This window comes from Gavia stellata, chromosome 9, assembly GCF_030936135.1.
Source record: "Gavia stellata isolate bGavSte3 chromosome 9, bGavSte3.hap2, whole genome shotgun sequence".
NCBI classification, from domain to species: domain Eukaryota; kingdom Metazoa; phylum Chordata; class Aves; order Gaviiformes; family Gaviidae; genus Gavia; species Gavia stellata.
Genome location: NC_082602.1, coordinates 20,899,256 through 20,918,935, shown reverse-complemented (window position 1 = coordinate 20,918,935; position 19,680 = coordinate 20,899,256). Strand labels below are relative to the sequence as shown.

The following is a 19,680-nucleotide window of genomic DNA, read 5'->3' as shown; positions in this document are numbered from 1 at the left end:
CAGGCATAACCCATCATACCTTGCTGGTAGAAGGATTAAGCCCACTTCTCTGGAGATTTGTGGGCTTTCAAATGACAAACACTTTCAAAAGGAGCAAAGGGGAAGGGCAGGAGCAGGCTGCCAGGTGCCAACTTCCCTTGTTCTTTCTGGCCTAGCAGTATAGTGCCATTTGGCAAAACAAGCACAACAACCTTGGGGTGATACACCTTAAGCTGCTTTATCAATTAGTTTAGGGCTTTTTTAGAGACAGGGTGAATGTCAGTGGCCAGTAGTTGTGCTGCCACAGCAGGGGGCAAAATCCTCCCAACCCCAGAGCACTGTGTCTCATGTCCTGGCACAGGTGTCCAAACAGCCTACAGCACCCGTCCTCCTGCCTGCTGAAGGGCCACTCCTGCCTGGCAGACCTCCTTGTCCCCAGGCTGCCACCGACAGAGCCCAGGGAAAGGGAGGCAGCCGTCAACTAGAACTGCCTGGAAATGGTGGTCCTGCTCCAGTTAAGAAGCGGGATGAGGGGAAAGGGCATGAGGGCCTGCAAAATTTCAAACACCTCCGGGACAGCGGAGAGGATGCGTAACACAGCCTTCCCCGTCCCACCACCCTGCCCCACACAGCCTTCCCCGTCCCACCACCCTGCCCCACAACCCATAGCTGCCAGGCTGTCTCACCCGCTTGCAAAGAGGCTTTCTGTGCTCGGAGAGGGGAGCTTTCCGCTCACCATCTGCACAGATCCGCGTCCTTTGGGCAGGGGGTGTGTGCACGGGGGGGATCACAGAGGCTACAAACGGAGCAGCCCTATCTAGTGCCACCCCACAGACCTGAGCTCGGCGGGGATAAAAGAAAGGGAAAGAAGGCGAGAAAAAGAGGAGGAGAGTTGAGTGGGGGGCAGGACGGTGGGAAGAGCAGAGAAGTAGGGTGGGAAGGAAGAAAGCGGAAAAAAAGGAGGAGAAAGGGGAGGAGATGAAAGACAAGGGGAGAAGGGAGGACCGGGCGGGGAGGAGGCGAGAGGCCGGGGAGGAGAGGAGGGAGGCAGCTCGGCAGAGAGGGAAGGGACGGGACCCGGCGCCCCGCGGGCCATGCGCCTCCTGGCCACGGCGCTGGCCGCCCTGCTGGCCACAGCCCCGGCCCCAGGTAAGCGGCACCGCGGGTGGGCAGCGGCCGGCGCCCTGCCCCGGCAGCCCCTTCCCGGCCGGGACGGGGCAGCCCCCCTCGGCCGCCGGCGGGACCCCGGGCTCCGCCTCGGGCTGCCGCCCGCCCCTTCGCGCCGCCGAGCGGAGTCCGGGTCCCTCCCCGGGTCCCTGCTGGGGCAGCGGCCCCGAGCCGCGGCAGCGCCCGGGCTCGGGCACCGGGAGAGGGGGGCTCAGCGAGAGCTGAGGGGGGTCGCCGCCCGGGCACCGCCGGCAGAGGGCGCCCCTGCTGCCCCGCGGGGTCGGGGGACCCGCCGCCCCGCTCCCCCGCCGCCGGCCGGGTGCTCCCCGCCGCCCCCCGCCCCGGGTGGTCCCTCACCCCGCTCTGCCGCTGCCCTTCCGGGCTCCCGGCAGCAGCGCTGCTGCACAGCGACCTGACCCGCAACTGTGTTTTCGCAAAAACACCCTTCCCAGGCAGAAGTTTATGGAAACGGGTCCTCGGCCGCCTTCTCTGCCCGGCGGGAGGATGTTTAGCTGCACCGAGGAACTGCAGGCGAAGTTGGGGCAAAGGGAGATTTGGCATTGCTTTTTCCACAGGTGCCTCGATCCTGGAGGCATCCAGTGGAGACAGAACCCATAGCTCGCTCGTAAAAAACCTCCTCCGCTCAAGACCTTTCTGCCTCCAAAATCAAAGGTGCATTGGCCAGCGTTGTGTCCTAAAGCTGCAAAATGGACACAGACCCCAGATCTGAACTTCAAAGCGCAGTGAGGCTCAGGGGGTGGGGAAGCCCTGCTCATTCAAGGTTAATGGAAGAGCTGGGTTTGGATCTTCACCTCGAAAGGGCAGGAGGTGGTGGAGGCAGAGGTTTGGTTCAAGTCCATCTTTAGTTACTGCAGAAGCGTTCTCAGAGAAGGAGCCTCTGACTTGTGAAACTTGTGGACAGATCTGTTCAACTGAAAACAGCTGGTTGCTTTTGGTGATCTTGCTAGCCAGCTCCTAATTATTTTCATTTAAACAAAGAGCTTTGCTTCTTCCTGGCTCATCTGCTCTTCTTACTTTTCAGTTGTAAAGAAGCCATAATAAAGCAGACTTTGATAGGAACATTGTTTCACAGAACAAAGTATAACAGGGATAAAAGCCATCCCATATGCTGCTGGTCATGCAAATCTGAGCTCAGAAGGTAACTACCCTGATGGCATGCCTCTCCAGCCCCTTAGCTATCAGCAGGGGCTGAGGAAAAAAGTCCTCTCGGCCCTGAAGAGTGGGTTGTAGATTTTGCCTGTCAGCTTCCACGGAGGAAGGAAGAGGGGCCTAGATATAACGCTAAGCCTGGATTGTGAGCAGTAGTGCACAGGAGCAGCTCTACTCCTGAGTATCTGCACCGAAGTAGCTCTGGTTCTTCCACAAAAGCACAGCCACGCTGAAACTGCTCGCCAAACATAAGGACCCGGCAGTGACTGTGGGTCCTCTGCTACTGTTGCAGCACAGACAGAGGGGACAGTCCCGGCACAGACAGGTTTCTGGCTGCTGAAAGTATCATTTGTTACTCCTGACGGTGCCGTGAAAGTGTTTTGCTATGTAACATGGCAGACAACAAAGTCCAAACCTAGCTAATACTTTGAATTGAACTGGTACAAACAGAAGTGGACGATTTTCAAAATAGGATTTTTGAAAACAGAGTTTAGTCAGCAGTAACCTTCCCTGACTCCCAACAGGCTAGTGAGACATGGAGGTGGAGGGTACCAAACAAACAAACACCTAGAACGCAGGGACGGGGGCAACTAAGTGAGCAGGTCGCAAATAGGAGAGACGTGTTTGATGATTAAGCACACTGCAAAGGAATCCCCAAGTCTTTGGCTCACTCTCCTCCCCTTTTCTATAAATAGTTTCCTTTTCCAAGCAGAACCAAGACTAAAACTCTTGTGGTGAGCTCCACCTGAGCAGCTACATCATGCTATACTGGGAAGGCAGGAGAAGGAAAACAGTGATTCCTCACTTGAAGCAGCAATCTGAAGTCTAGAAATTCAGTGCTCTGTTGGCACACAGGCCTGCTCTCAAGTTGTGGAGGAGTCTCCTTTCTTGGCAAGCAGCCCATTACAAAGGTAAACCTCATGTTGGGGCTGATCCAGTGCCTGCTAAAGATGGGAAGAACATTTCCACCAGTGTCTGGGAGCCCTGAATGAGGCTTTTCCTTTCCACATAAGAGGTAAATGACCTCTTTCCTCCAAAATTCACCACTGTTCCTGCTCCAATGGCAGTGGGACGATAAAGTCAAATGGACACTGTTTTTCTGTTTTATATAAAGCATCACCTGACCCTTTTCAGCATAAGATGAGATGAGATCACAGTTAAAGCATCAGGAACTTTCCAAAACCCTCTCCATTGCTGCACTTGCACAGCCGCACCAATTGGAGCCACTGAAGAAAGATAAGGAGATGAGTTCCCACTGGTCAGGCAACATGAAGGATGCAAAATGTTATATTTTCTTATAAGAAGGCATGTCCCCAGAGGAAAAGCAGAAGCCTTAGGTATAAAATACCAATGTTTGTATGAGTGTAAACAGCTAGAAAGGTATCAGAGACTCCACGTACAATGCTGCTTTATCTTCTTGCAGAGGCTTCCATCATCACCATATCTGAGTTCCTCTGTATTTTCTCTTGGGTACTTTTTGGCACTATGTTCTGCCTAGTTTCGCATTAAGCAATGATTCTTTTGCCTTTTATTTTGGGACTCTATTCCACAATTAATCCTAGCCAGCTTTTTCAAACAAGAAATTCACATGTCAGGAAAATGACATAATTGTTTTTCCTTACAGTTTTCACAACATGTTCATAATTTCAGTAGAAAAAGTTTGCATTTTTCATTTACCCAAACCACATTTTTATAAATTATTTATTAAACATTTATAACCTAAGTAATTATGAGAACCCAAAAAAGTCCTGAAATTCTCAAACTTATTCCTTATTTATTGAGCAGCACAACCTTCAAAATTTAATCTTATTTTGATGGCAGAGGCAGCCATCTCATCTTCACATCTGCTTGTAAAACACCAAGGTCAGGTAACTCCAGCAAGTAATAACTGAAGTTTCGGTGGTATTCAGCCGTAATTTTAAATTTCAACGTCCTGTTCTACTTACATGCTTTCTACAATCCAAAATAATCTCTTGCTTTGGCACTTACATGAATTGCACACACAAGCATCACGCACGGATAATTGTATCAATAATCTAGGCCATGCTTAGCCTTAGTTTCTTAAAGAAATTTAAAAAACCACCTTTCTTTATACACCTTATTTTCTCCTTCACAAAGAAAAAATGTCTACTTGGAAAAAATACACCATTAAGTAGAGCTTTCTATTGAAATGACCCAAAGTAATTACTACACTATTAATTTTCAGAGTGTTCTTCTCAAACAGCTGCAATGTGATTTCTTTAATTTAGTGGATTTACTTTAAGTAAGGTGATACAATTCACCGCTCTGTTTCACAGCTTCACTGGGGTCATAAAACCAGTGTCTCTGCTTCCAATACTCCTTCTGAAATAGAATGGAAATACTTTACTTACTTATTTTGAAGATAAATACATGTTTGTGTTTCAGGAGCTGATGTCAGACAAGAGCGTCTGCCAAAATGCTCATCTCCTTTGTTAAAATGTTCCTAGCTGATGTGCTAGAAAAGTGTCCAGAAATGAAAAAATCATTCTCCCAGAGTTGCAATTCTCATTAGTATTTGAGTGCAGTATATTCATATAACAGTAAGCTTAATATTCACATTTTAGAGGACATTTCATGCTTTGTAGAGTGCATTTCAGGGAGTGCTTGCTTACTGTTGAAATATGGTCCTCTCTCTAGTGGATGCCATCAGACCAGCAGATTACACATTACAAGTCATTTGGGGAACACATTGCCACAATATACCATTGGTCAAAAATAGATCAGTCTCTGATATGACTAATAAGAACATTCTTAATGTACATTAGGAAGGAAATAAAACGAGTGTTGATTCCCATGCCTCAGAAAATCAGTCCAGCATAGATCAGTTAGGCCAAGAAAGAAAAATCTTCCTCTAATGAACTTCTTTCAACCTTCACCTATACTGGCCATGGTCAGAAATAAAGCAGAGAGACAAACAACTGGGCTAAGCGAGGCTCATGCTGAATAACAGAAAAACAGGACTCAGAAATGAATGGAACAATGGAATAATCATTTGTCCCAATATAATCTCATGTTATATTTTATCTTGCAAATAATGTAAGATTAAATTGAATTTGTAGTCAGAAGGACTAATCTGACAGATTTAACCGGGGCTTGAGATGCCCATTTGATTATGACAAGGAGAATATTACTTAAAACAGAGGCCATGTGGAACTGTAAAGTGAGGAGCTGCTTAAGGGCATATAGGGAGGTTAGTAGTCTTTCAGTGATCATCTAGGGAACAGCATCATGTAAGGTTTGCACAAATGATGTCTAAAAGAAGTAGACAGAAGCATGCACGTTGAAATTATGTGACCTTATCAAGTTAGCATAAGATTGGGATAGCATGTAGGAAAAACTCAGGACTTAGTAAAGCAAAGTCACATACTTGGGGATTAGTAAGAATTTCTTTGATACACCAGGAACTGAACCACAAATGACAAAGAAGAGAAAACGCCCAAGCGTGTTATTTCATTATAATCTGACAGATAATCACATGTGAAAATCTCATGAAAAAGGACAACATAATTCCAGGATATACCAGGCAAGGTATATCCCAGCCAAATCTGGGAAGTGCCATGACTATTTCACAGAACATTGGAGAGCTTCTTTCCAGACACTGTCTATAAGTCCAGTCACTCACATTAAAAAAAATTAAAATAATTGCAAACAAAACCAAAATTTAAACTGGAACCAATGCAGAGAAGGGCTACTAAGGTGAGTAGGGAAGTGGAGCCACTACTTTACTAGAGGAGACTAACAGAGCTTGGCTTCTTCAGCTCAACAAAGCGAAGGCTGAGACACCAGATAACTGGTTTCTATATGGAGTCAGGCAGCAAGTGCTAGAGAAGAAAACACTATTTAAACTTAAAGTTGGTGCAGGAGCAAATGGGCATAAACTGGCTATTGAAACAATTTAGCCTGGATAGCCTAAGAAGGATGCAAGTCATCGGAAGAGCTGGTCATGGAACAGCTTTCCAAAAGACATTCTTGGCTCTTGCTCCAAGCTAGTTTTAGATTAATGCTTGTTCAGACTGACGAAAGATTATGTGATGTTGGGCCTATGACAGCAGCAAGGTGTCCACTTCAGCCCTATCTTATTAATTAGTGACAGCAAGAATACTAGAGCAGACTCACTGAAAGAGGGCCTCATACCGTCTTTAACATTCACATAGAGACAGAAGATGTCAGGTTCTAAAAGCTCATTAAATTGCTGCACACACATTATATTGCTGACTTGCAAGCTGGGACAGATTATGGTACTGTTGTGCCAGTATGGAGGTTTCTCATCATCTTTTCTTTCCTTTGCAGATGTTTGTGAGGCTTTAAACGTGACAGTCTCTCCGGGACCAACAGTGCGATACTCTGAGGGAGATAATGCTACCCTTTACTGCCACATTTCTCAAAAGAGAAAGACAGACAATTTGCTGGCTGTGCGGTGGGTCTTTGCTGCATCACCTACCCAGGAGTATCTGATGATCAAAATGACGAAGTTTGGGTCTGTCCAGTATTATGGAAATTATACTCATCATTTCCACAAGCAAAGACTTCATCTTCTTAAAGAGAAACATGGAACTATGTACAAATTCATTATTCTAAGCCTCCAGCAAACAGATCAAGGACATTATATATGCAAAGTCCAGGAAATTGGCAAACATAGGAATAAGTGGACAGCATGGTCAAATGGCACAGCAGCTACTGAAGTAAGAGGTGAGAGACTACTGATTTCAGTTCTAGCATTTTTCTTGTCCCATGATCCCTTTTTTCTTTTCTTGCAAGTTCATCCGTAAGGCATTTGAAGTTACATTATTTTTAAGTGTTATCTGTGGATATGAGAAGAAAACCTAATACTCAACTTCTTTACTTACACATTACAATTTAAACATTATTCAGCCCATAATAAAATGTAAAGAAGTGAGAAGATTGGTAGATCTGTAGAAGATAGTCTATTTCCTTTGCCGTTTACCAGAATAGCAGTAATTAAAACTGCTTTACATTCAGCTACAGGTCTTCACAACTTTGCTAGTGGAATAAAAAAATGCCATTATTATTTAAATACAAACAGACAGAAACAGAGAGAAATTAACTTACCTTCTGAAGAATATGCAGTGGGTCAATCAGAAATAGAAGCATTATATTTTAGATCTATGTTTTGCCTCTCTCTTGGTGTTTTCACTGCTTTTAGTTCTAGTCTAGCATTTCTAGTATCACTTCTGTACTTTTGTTTATACTGCTTGTAGCCAGAAAGTAGAGCTAGAAAATCAGTGACCAGCCTGCTGGTATTGAACTTCAGATAAAGAAATGACCAGCAATGAGTGAGGGTTTTGAACCAAGTTGAAATCAGGCCTTCTCATCATCCCAAAGGATGGGTCAGCTCCAATCCAACGCCACCACACCCACGCTTTAGAGATGGTGAAATCGGCTTTTAGAGAACGGACTCCTTTGAAGGAGTGGTTGAGCTCGGCAGTTGTGCCATTAGTGCTAGCTGGCCAACTAGCCCGCTGCTTGTGGTATTATAAACAGAAAAGTTGATTTCCCACAGGGCCAACTCTAAAGATAATGCCAAAAATCAAGTGTGACTGCTTGGTCTGTGGGTCTGGAAATTCAAGAGGTTCATCCAGCAATCACAGAAAAACTTGTTGGAGAAAACTGTACTTCATGAAGTTTCTGCCATTGCTGTTGATGCTAAATTTGTTGCTGTGTTTAGACTGAAAAGGTTATTCCTGTAGCTGGGAAACCCTAATCTCACTTACCTAACATGTTTTGGGGAAAGTGGCCCTAGTTCTCCTCTGAAACCAGTTTTGCTCTGCGGGAACTCTGACCACAGGCCTTTTCAAGATAGATTAGAAGACGTTTACGTAGTGTTAATCCAAAGCACATTCTGTCAATGCCAACTTCACTGGTGTAATTCAGGTTTCTGTACCACTTTTGGATTATACACACACCAGGGAGACAAATGTGACAGTGAAAAATAATTGTTGTGAGTGTATGATCTCCTGTGGATAGCTCCCAGGTATCACAAGCTTTCTTTTTTATCTATCAGAAGTACAAGAGCAAAGATGCAAAAAACACAATATAACAAGAGGTACAGACCAGCTTCATGTTGACCAGCAACGTTTAAATCTGCCTTGAGAAATCATGGCATTAATGTAATGTAATTAGCTGATTATTACTAGCAATGATGAAAGACACTAACGATCCAAAGATGAAGTTCGGTTTAGATGAGTAGCAAACAGCATGGATCAATTTTAAACAAGAGCAAGAAAATCCTAGTCTGAACTATTTGGTCTTACAGGGTATGCAAAACTTGTCTGGAAAGCCTCTAAGACATTCATATGGGATTTCCTCTGCTTCCTGGTTGCAGACAGTCAGGAATATAAATAATGACAGAGCAGGACCCAGGTCCAAACTGGAACAGAAATCCCTTATCTGTCTCCACCAGGGAAAAGTCCACCCCTCCAGCACCCAGACCCCAGCTGTGTGCATCAGCCACGCTTCTTTTGCACAGAAGACCAGGGAAGTGAACTTAAAGGAAAACTTTACTGAAGTTCATTAGACTCCTAAATACAAATCACCAGAGCAATCAGTACCATGGGTCAGAAATGTAATCCTGCAGCCAAATGTCATCTGTAATCCATAACCTCGTATCCTAAAGAAACCAAAGCCTACAGGATCACACTACCAACTAGTCTGCACCCTTTTGAATCCATGGGCTGAGTTTAATCAGATAATGGTCTTAAAGATATTAAGGTTGTACAAGTAATGTGAAATTGCCTGAGGGGAGGGAGAGAAGATCTGCATGAACTTCCTCACTGAAGGGCAGCTGTAAGAACAAAAAAGGTGATTATTGTTCTTGAGCTGCCACATGCCCAGTGACCTTGCACATCACAGTCAGTAACTGGGGCTCCTGGATAGACCACAGGAGGAGGTGGCCAGCGCTAAGGCTGTTGTGGAGATGGGAGCCATTAGGGTATGGGATACGGAATTCGTTAGCTTCACAGCTCAGAGAACAGTTTCTTATTTGATTTTTGTTGCTGTTTTCACTCTTTTGTTTTTAAACATCAAGGAGTAAAAACACTAGAGCCCAACATCTCCTGAGCGCAGATATCTTAATCTCTGGAGGGCATTTAATCTTACAAGCACTGACCCCATGTTGGGTGGCTGGAGCCAAGACACAGTGGTTAGTCTTGTAACCACACAGGGATATGAAGTGAAGCTTTATTGCATGCATGATTTAGCCCTACAGACTTCGGGCATTAGCTTGCTTCATGCTCAGCAGTCATTCTTCCCTGCTGTTCCTGCCCTTGGCTAGGAATTGGCTCTCCTCCTCCTCTCCCTATTTCTTCCTCCTTCACCCCTCTAGATTTGGCTGAAAGGAGAGATTCAGCCACTGTCAAGAAGGAACTGGCAAGCAGAAGGACTGATCACCCCAACTGCCTCAGCCTCTCATCCTTGGGAAGGGGCAAAGCAGGCAACTGGTGTGGGGAAGAGAAGCCACGGCCCTCACTCAGCCTACAAAGAAAAGGTGGTTCAAAGGCTGTGCTGGGGGAGGAGGAGAGGCTGAGAGTAACTACCAGGTGTTGTTACTTCCAACAGCACCTCGAATGGATGGCCAGGGCTGAAGCTTGCAGGCCTACAAGCAGGGCTAGGAGGTCACCATACAATCCCAGAGTCTCCTAGAGGACAGACTGCACCTTTTCCCAGTGCTTTGGGGAAGAAATTCTGAAGATAACTTGAGGCATGGGAGCTAGAGAGGGCCAGCTCTGGTGTCAAGACACAGAGAGAAGCAGTGAGGGAGGAAAGTACTATTTCAGCTGCGGGCTTACACTATACTGACCCTTCCCCTCGCATCCTCTGCATCAGAGCAGGTAGCTGTCTCCAAGAGTAGTACACTGAAAGACAGTGGATAACAAGTAACGTGTTTCTTGCATGAAGGACTTGCAAAAAAGACTAATAGATGTACCCAAGGAGCGCAGAACAAGTAGCAGGCTTGTGGAAAAAAAAAAAAAAGAAAAAAAAAAGAAAAAAAAAGAAAAAAAAAGAGAGAAAATCAGGTGGAGAATAATTTTTAGGATTTTCTTGTGATATTGTCATTTCATAGGGCAGGTCAGTATTTTAAAGTGTTTTCTCATTCACTGAATGATGGAATTTCTTAAATGCCTGTAATGAAACATATGGATTTGTCAGGAGTGCTTGGGAAGGGAACGACATATTCCAGGTAAATGGCAGCAGAAGAAAAAGCAATATAAAATATTGTCAGACCACCTGTCATACCCCTCCTCACAAAAAGCCACTCTGCATCTTTCATAGCTGTTTAGGCTAACTGTAACACAGAAACTTCTCATTGCTCTTCCTAGCTAAAGTGGGTTCAGATCAGTTTAGCTATTGCAAAGAAGAACTGTAACTTTTCAGTCCAGCCCTTAAATATTATTTTTCCCCCCTGATTTTCTGTATAATTTATGAATATATAATCAGGGTAGGGATTTGAGACTCATGATTTCATCTTTCTCACACTGTCTGGTCAGCTGTATTGCTTCTCTCTGCTTCAAATGTAACCCAAAGCAGAGCAGGAAACCTGAGACAAGGGAGGACAGGAGGCCCACCTGTGGGCTAAACACACTGACTGTACACCCTGCGAGGCAGACACCACCACCACCCGGCCCCCCCGGAAGAGTATTTATTCTAATTCTAAATCCAGACTAAAGATACTAAAAGACATCTGAAAAATGACATCTCTTTAAATGGCATAGCAACTGTTTTACTGCTAAAAGCCTCTTTACTGGAAACAAAGGATCGCCTCAGCTAACATTCAGTTAATGCACTGTGAGTGTACAGGACTTGCTACACATGGGAGAGAAGGCAACTCTTTTCAGAGTGGTGATAGAGTCTCCAATTTCCCCAATGGTAACACTTGGGCTTTTCAAGGAAATTTTCTTCCAAACACATTTTGTATTTTATATTATGATCGGTTGCACTTTTTATTGCAAAGGGATTTACTTATATTATAGTTAGATCCAGGATGCAATGAAAAGAGCAATACAAACTGCCTGAAGCATTTGGATAGTTAAATTGTACTGCTTGTGATTTATCAAATAAGGTAACAGTATTCAAACAAATCACAGTTGCTGTCTTGTCTAACAATGTGTCTAACAATGTGTCTGCAAATTCAAAATAGTATCTTTATGCTAAAGCACCAGGCAAATTTCTTACAACCTTGCACATCAAGTGGATGCAGAAATAGCATTTAGGTTGGTTTTTTGTTCACACAAGAAGAGGAGGTCACTGTGTAGGACAGAAATTTCCAGAGGGAATGGAAAAGGGTCAGACTGCTTCTTCAAAATCTGACTTGCTCTTGAAGCAGAAAAAAACTGGGACAATTCAGTACATAGCCTTTGTCAGCCACCAAGCATAGCACTATTTGAAGCAAAAGACCTTACCAGATTACGGCTAGATCTGTAGTACCTACTGCTTTTAACTTCTATTCAGATTTTGTTATTTGCTAGCAAGTTTGCAGGTGTGAATTTGTGTAGGTCATTAAGAAGTTGCAAATGCGTTTTCTTGCAACACATACATTTATACAGATACACATATTGGGATTGTGGAAAAATAATAGAGTTACAGGCCAGAATTCCTTAATGTGTAATGATGGCAGTTAAAAATTTAGCTACGTATCTGACTTCTCCTTTAGGGACAGAATACTTTTCTTCAGAAAAGGAGCCTCATCTGATGGGGATGGAGTCCTTACAGTCTTCCATTCATGGACTCATGTGTCAACTACAGCATCTTTGTGGTGTTTTCAGAAGGCCCAGCTGAAATTTGAACTGTCGCAGTTTGTCCCTTTAGGTGTAGTGAATACAAGATATCAAGTAGGATTTATAAAAGGCTGCTGTTAAATCTTGGTAGTAAAACCAAGAGAAATCCATGTCCTGATGTTGCCAAGAAGTATCTCCTACTCCAGCCATGCAACATCTTCCGTCTAAGCTAAGGGGAACCTTTTCCCCTTCCCCCATCTTGTTATCAAAGGCATCTGTTCTTTTCCTGCACTTGCGTGGTCAATGTTAGCCTAAAACCAAATTAGCGAGCTTCATTATAGTACAGTATACACCAGAAAACAGTTTATTTGAGGAAAAAAAGACATCAGAAAGATGGTTCTCCCACTGCCTTCCTATCAGAAAACTTAAAACAGTGAGTAGTCTCCTCAGAACAATATGCAGCACCTCCAAACCATCATTTACAATTGGGTAATCCCGCAAGCCCACTATGCAAGGTACTGCACATCTCTTAGGAGAGCAATACGTTTTCCAAATGGTTTACAATCCAAGAGAAGAGACTACATGTAGGAGGACAAACATAGAAAATTAGGCAGTCTGACTATAATCCTATTGGCATGGACAACACAAACATGTAGAGATGATCACAACAATCTGTCTTGTTAGGAAGTTTATGTGTCAGAGTTTCCCATAGAACAGAGTCTGAGTTCTATTAATTATTAGTTGCATGTGGTGTTTTCTAACAGTAAAATTGTTGCAAGATACAGGAATGCAAGATTTCCCCCCCCCCCCCCCCAATGAACAAAAGCCCTTTTTTTTTTTTCAAGGAAGGTGTATTGGGTTTGCATGGCAAGGTTTTGGCAGCAGGGGGGCTACAGGGGTGGCTTCTGTGAGAAGCTGCTAGAAGCTTCCCCTATGTCCCACAGGGCCAATGCCAGCCAGCTCCAAGACAGACCCACTGCTGGCCAAGGCTGAGCCCATCAGCGATGGTGGTTGTGCCTCTGGAATAACATATTTAAGAAGGGGGAAAAGTTGCTGTGCAACAGCAATTGCAGCCAGAGAGAGGAGTGAGAATATGTGAGAGAAGCAACCCTGCAGACACCAAGGTCAGTGAAGAAGGAGGGGGAGGAGATGCTCCAGGTGCCGGAGCAGAGATTCCCCTGCAGCCCGTGGTGAGGACCACGGTGAGGCAGGCTGTGCCCCTGCAGCCCGTGGAGGTCCACAGTGGAGCAGATATCCACCTGCAGCCCATGGAGGACTCCAGGCTGGAGCAGGTGTATGCACCCGAAGGAGGTTGTGACTCTGTGGGAAGCCCGTGCTGGAGCAGGCTCCTGGCAGGACCTGTGGACCCGTGGAGAGAGAAGCCCATGCTGGAGAAGGTTTGCTGGCAGGTCTTGTGACCCATGGGGCAACCACACTGGAGAAGTTAGTGAAAACTCTAGCCCGTGGGAAGGACTCACGTTGGAGAAGTTCATGGAGGACTGTCTCCCGTGGGAGGCACCCCATACGGGAGCAGGGGAAGAGTGTGAGGAGTCCTCCCCCTGAGGAGGAAGGAGCAGCAGAAATAACGTGTCATGAACTGACCGCAACCCCCATTCCCCGACCCTCTGTGCCGCTGGAGGGGAGGAGGTAGAGAATTCGGGAGTAAAGTTAAGCCCAGGAAAAAGGGAGGGGTGGGGGGAAGGTGTTTTTTAAGATCTAGTTTTTATTTCCCATTACCCTACTCTGATTTGATTGGTAATAAATTAAAATAATTTCCACAAGTTGAGTCTGTTTTGTCTGTGACAGTAATTGCTGAGTGATCTCTCTGTCCTTATCTCGACCCACGAGCCTTTCATTATATTTTCTCTCCCCTGTCCAGCTGAAGAGAGGAGCAATACAGCAGCTTTGGTGGGCACCTGGCATCCAGCCACCACCGAAGGTATTCTAAAATACTTGCCAAAAAGCTACATGTGTGATGCTTTTCTGTAACAAATGAGTAGATTTGTTAAAATATTCATTATGAGCTTCCCATCACAACTAAACAGAAAATTTCATTAGTCCCAAAAACAGTTCCATATCCACTGAGTTAGCCCCACACCTCACATCCCTACAGGATGCAGAAAAAAATTATGGATTATCATAAGTGAGATCATCTAACCTGACGTCATCAAAAAATGTCAGCATGCATAAACAATCTGGCTGAGGAGAGCAGAGAGGGTTTTGAACAGTAATCCAGCAGTCAGAGTGTTTGTATTCTAGTACTAGGTTGTGCAGCTGTTATGACATTGACATTCATCCATTTGCCCAGAGCTCTGTAGTCTGCTCCTCTTCCTGAAACAGAAAGCACAATTCTGTGCAAAATCTGCAGCCATTTTCCCTCTTACCTGAATTAGAACATAGTCATACAGTTGGCCCTTTTTCTAGGACATAAAGGTGAACTGGTACAACTTCTGGTCCTCCAGTCTTCCTTCTCAGGGAAAAAAAAACCCACCCATAGGCAGGGGAATTACTCCGGCTATTCTGTAATTTAAGCTATTCTGCACTCAACAGTCAATGACCTTTGCTACAGCAGTGGCAGAGCAGTTTACATTAACTAAGATATTCAGGCTAATCTGTTCCTACATCTAAGCCAAGGACACTGAGGGTAAGTAGATGCATTCTGCTTCCCAGCTCAGATATGCACTTTCTAAAGCATTTGGACATGCTTCAGAAAGTCCATGTATGCATGGGTGGCTTTTTTTGCAGATAGGCAGGTATCATATTCATGTATCTTTAAAATACACAGTACAGAAGACAACTTTTGAAGGAAGGAAGGAAGGAAGAAGAAAAAGAACTTATGAGCAGTGCTCCCGCTTTAATGGGTTGATTTGGTGCTGTTGTAGGAATTGCAGGGCAGTTCAACATGCCAAGGGATATCCACAAGAGCTTTGGAAGGAAGGCAAGTTGGACAAAATCTGGGCCCTACAGAGTCAGTCCTGAAGCTGGGGAAACGCCATCATATTGGCAGAGATTACTTCAGTGCCAAGCATTGCTAGAACGACTTCCCTGTTTTTTAAAAAAGCGGTGTCTAATGCGGCTGGCTCCAAATCAATTCTCAGGAAGCCTTCAGAGGTGTGTCCTTCAGAAAAACTATTGCTCTTCCAGTTACTTTTTTTCCTTAACCTCCAAGACTTAGAAATAGACTACAGTGTTAAAAGTCCTTCTTAATATATAACTACAAGGGAAAATAAATTCCCCTTCTCTTGAGCAAAATTGCTCATTTTGTCTCTCAGAAGTAGCCTGTTTTGGGACAGAAACACAAATTGCAACCCTAGAGGTACGACTTCTGGGAAACTGAGAACACAGAGTCAGAATAAAACCAGCTACATACAGCATTAATAGCAGCTTTTTTCCTTGGATACTCAGACAATCCCCACAATGCCATTACAGACCTTACAAGCACATAGCCACCCTACTCTAAGGCCAAGGCTCTTCTAAAGTGTGTTTCTATCCTCTTGCTGTACTTCACTGCATTTAACTTTCAACTGGAGAGCTATACATTGCATCTTCCCAGAATAAGATGACAACAGGGAGGCAGTCTCACAAGCCTTACAGCACTCATGAGGGGTGCCAAGCCAGATGAGACTTGCTGGAAGACATTTTTATAATGCTGTTTTATAACTGAAGTGTTTCATTGAAAGGTAATTATCCTGTGAGATAAAGCAAGATCTTGGTGCACTGAAGTCTAAGGCAGAACTACAGTTACTTCAAGAGGTCCCAACATTTTATGCCACACATTTGCAGTTCTTCTCATGTCTTCTTTGTTTTTTTCCAGTGATTTCATCAAAATCTTCTGATGATCCCACTTTCAAGAAAAACCATGAAGCTTGGAAGTTTTTTGAAGGTAAAGATACATTTAACTGCTACTGGTTGTATACAAGATGTTACTTAGTTCAATGCTACAGTACAACTAAAGTGCCCCACTCAGGCCCAGTTTTGCTAGCTCCTGTGCAAACTCGGGAACTTGCCTGAGAAAGCATCCCACAGAGTACAAGGGGTGCTGGAGAAAAGAGAGTGGAAGGTTCCAGATTCTTATACGTTTGTTATGGCAATGGGGAAATAACCTATGCCTGGCTAATCATGCAATGCAAATAAATCCCCTTATCCAGGAAGCTGCTGAGTGTGTCTGAAGAGGTACCAAGCACCCTGCACTCCCACTAGCCTTAGAAACTGATCACCAGACGTGCTCTACGCTGCAAGAGCAGCCTAAAGCTCCCTTGCGTTTCAAGGCAAGCAGTATTTTCTGTGTAGATTAGTGAACAACTGTTATAGGAGACTGAAATCCAGAATTTGCAGGTAGTTGGGATTCCCTCCTCCTGCCCCAGCCTGGAGCGTCAGTGACACAGCAGCACGGCATCCGTAGCCACTCTGCTGTGCTGCCTGCCAGGCAATAGTGCTCGCTCGCAGGCTTGCCTTGATTCTGTGGGGACCTTTACTGTTTAAGCCACAATTTACAAACTGTATTGTACTGTGTAAGGGGAGCAAAGCACAGAACTGCAGGTCAGGGGTCTAGTTCCAGCAATGCTGTTTTCTGCAAGAACACTTGACCTCCTCTGAGGCTTAGTTTCCTCTCTGTGAAGGAAGGAAAGAAGCCAATATACCTCCCTAAGGACATTTCAAGACATTAATGGGTAGAGCATCCTTAAATTACTCTATTTAAAGTTCTAGTAAAAGCAGAAATAAGTCATTAAAGATTTCTTCTCCTTCTGAACAAAATACTCCATCTTGATCCGTCATGGCACGACTCCTGTCAGCTCCAGTGGGAATGTGTTATGGCACCTGAATAAAAGCCATAAAGGGAGACCGAGGCAGTAGGTTGAAAAATAAAATTAAAAAAATTACAAAAATTTCAAGCCAGTGCTGCCACCAGAAGCAGCAATCACAGACTTTCTTCTTTCTTCGTCAGCCACTCATCACTCCCCCCCACCGCCACTTTTTTTAAATTAGTACAGGCACTTGAACTGGGGAATAATCCAACTGAAGTCCTTCTGGTTTGGGGTGCCCCACCAAAAAAAGGAAAAAAAGAAAAGAGAAAAAACCAATCCTCTCCTCCCTCCTGAAAGGAAACCCTTGTGACTATACCTATTTGCCTTTATGGAGACTTCAACCAAATTTTAAACTGAGCAGGATACTGTATGAAAGTTTCAAGAGGGTTACATTACTTCTGAACTGTTACCCTAAATCTTTCGGGCCAGGGTCTATTTAGATCTTGTAGACATAACTTTTTTCTATCCTGTAAGCATGATGCATACAGCTGCAACACTGACCATCATTTGTGCTTGGCTTTCAGATCTGTACGTGTATGCAGTCTTTGTGTGTTCAATAGGAATTATCAGCGTCCTCCTTTTTACACTTGTCATTCTCTGTCAGTCACTCCTGAACAAGAGAAGATCCACAGGTGAGTGAAATACCATTCTTGCTGACTGCAAGGCCCCTACCAAAGAGGGAGAGGGGGAGAAGGAGAATGCAGAAAATGCAGGGAAGGCAAGTATCTCCTTGCTTTGATTTTAATAAAAACAAAAAAGTTATTGGTAGAAAAGACCATTTCTGCCAGCAAAAGTAGAACAAAAGCATTTTGCTCCCTTTGAACAGCTATTTCACTGTAAGTTTGCTTTTCAAAATTTTTCAGCTTTGCATAAACATAAATTGAAGTTTGTTGGAACTTCTTTCAAAGAAGCCCAAGTGCTGTATCACTAAATCGCATTCTGGCCAGATCTAGCTAACATTTTGCATGAGTGACATTTATGCAGACAAGTTTAGATGTGTTTCAAAGCAGTCATCTTCTGTTCTATTCTCCCTTCCTGACTAGCTGTCAATATTCTTGGGAAAATGGGGGTTATTACTAGCAGTCTCTCCTTTGTAGCATTCTTTGAAACTAAAACGTAATTTTGTCATTCACATGTGCATTTTCATAATAATCTTTCAAGATCAAGGATTACCATTTCATTCTTCTCTTCCTTAGAGAGGGTCTCTCAGAGAGGCTAAGCCTGCATGAAAGCAGCCCTATTGTAATCAAAAGTGCTATTTCAGATCTGTGGAGTAGCCAGTGCAGGCTCTACTTTCATTTCAGTTTAAGAGTGGTTTATTTGGAGACCTCACACAAGCTGTGAGGATGAATACCAGCATGCTTAGCAGCCACCATGTTAGAGGAGAGTGTAAGGACCATCTTTGAACAGAAGCTTTCACAAAGAGTTTGGTTAGTGATTTGTCCTCTTAATGACAGGAGAGAATCGTGACTTTGCTACCTCTTCAGCACTACACATGTACCATGAAGGAATGAGTGACTCAGATACATGAGGAAGAAGACGTGTAAACCAAAAATAGATGTATACAGAAGTCCGTGCCTGACCACAAACACATTTCAGGCTGTGGCTCCGTCTTCCCGGTAGTGTGCTCAGTAGAGTAACTCTGATTCTAACTGAGCCCAACAACTCTGCTTGCCAAGAGGAAGGAGCAAGATCAATGTTATTCTTCCTACCCTGTTAAGTGATGACAAAGGTTTTGTGCCAAGGGAGTACCCACACTTAAGTATGTTGGTCGTGGTGAGTCACCCTGAAGCCACAAGGACTAGACACACTGATGTATCTTGGTTTTTCTTGATCAGACATTGGGCTATATTTTGCTTCTGGTTTTGGTGATTTACACTGGTGTAAGCATACAAGCAACTTGGAGAAAAGGTCTCTTTACATTGAGCCAACACCAGTTAAATATAGAAATAATACAGAATACAATATAGAATAAGCATATACAACAGAGAAAAAGTAATTTCTTCTGAGCTGCTAAATCCTCTCTTCACTACCCTGATATATGAATAATTGCAGTCCTCACCAAATTTTTATTTAGATTTTGAACATTATTCAGTAAATGCTGGCAGCATTAAACTTATTGATTTGATGGAAATGTAACAGAATAAAGCTTAGCAGACAGGTACTCAGTATACAATGATAAGATTTTCAGGCAAGTCTTTCAGCTAGGACCACCTGATCAGAGTATTTTCTGGAGCCACATTAACTGGCTCGGCATCCAGTCAAGCATCAGGGAATTAAAATTTCTGAAGCAGCAGCGGAAGAAGCATCAGTGATAGACACAGTCTGCACCAGCTCCGTATTCCTTTTTCTCCCCACAGCTTCTGAGCCATGGCAGCAGGCTCAGCCCTGAACATCTGCCCCAGAGAGCAGCAGTTCCCTGGGAGGTGCTGTTTCCACTCAGCCTTATGGCCATGGGATACAAAGAGCCTCATCCTCCCTCAACACTCCTCTACCCCCTCCAGAGGCACCTTCCATGGGTTATGGTCTGCCCACAAGATACGAACCCTGTCAGCCAACAGCAGTGCTCTCTCATTCAGACTGTTAGAATAAGGCATCACTCCTCAAAAAGCATTATCTTACCTCCTCTTCATCCTCGGCACTTTGTACCTCAATCCTGGGCTGGACTAGGCAGATGCTAGTATTCATGTGAAAAGAGCCTGCAGTGAAATCACTAAGTCCATTCTTCCTTGAGGAAAGGAGAAAAGACAAGGACAGCAAAGCAATCACAGAGTGATAGGGGTTGGAAGGGACCTCTGGAGAATATT

At 44.3% G+C, this 19,680-nt stretch overlaps 1 protein-coding gene across 1 annotated transcript in view; it reads left to right on the top strand.

Annotated features, from left to right (window-relative positions):
* Nucleotides 1–1,073: 1,073 nt before the first annotated feature.
* VSTM4 (V-set and transmembrane domain containing 4) overlaps nt 1,074–19,680 on the top strand; it is a 39,737-nt gene continuing 21,130 nt past the window's right edge. Inside the window, exons 1-4 of the mRNA XM_059821430.1 lie at nt 1,074–1,128; nt 6,628–7,026; nt 15,883–15,951; nt 17,398–17,505. Coding sequence (XP_059677413.1) covers nt 1,074–1,128; nt 6,628–7,026; nt 15,883–15,951; nt 17,398–17,505 — 631 coding nt within the window. The remainder of the gene's footprint in view (nt 1,129–6,627; nt 7,027–15,882; nt 15,952–17,397; nt 17,506–19,680) is intronic.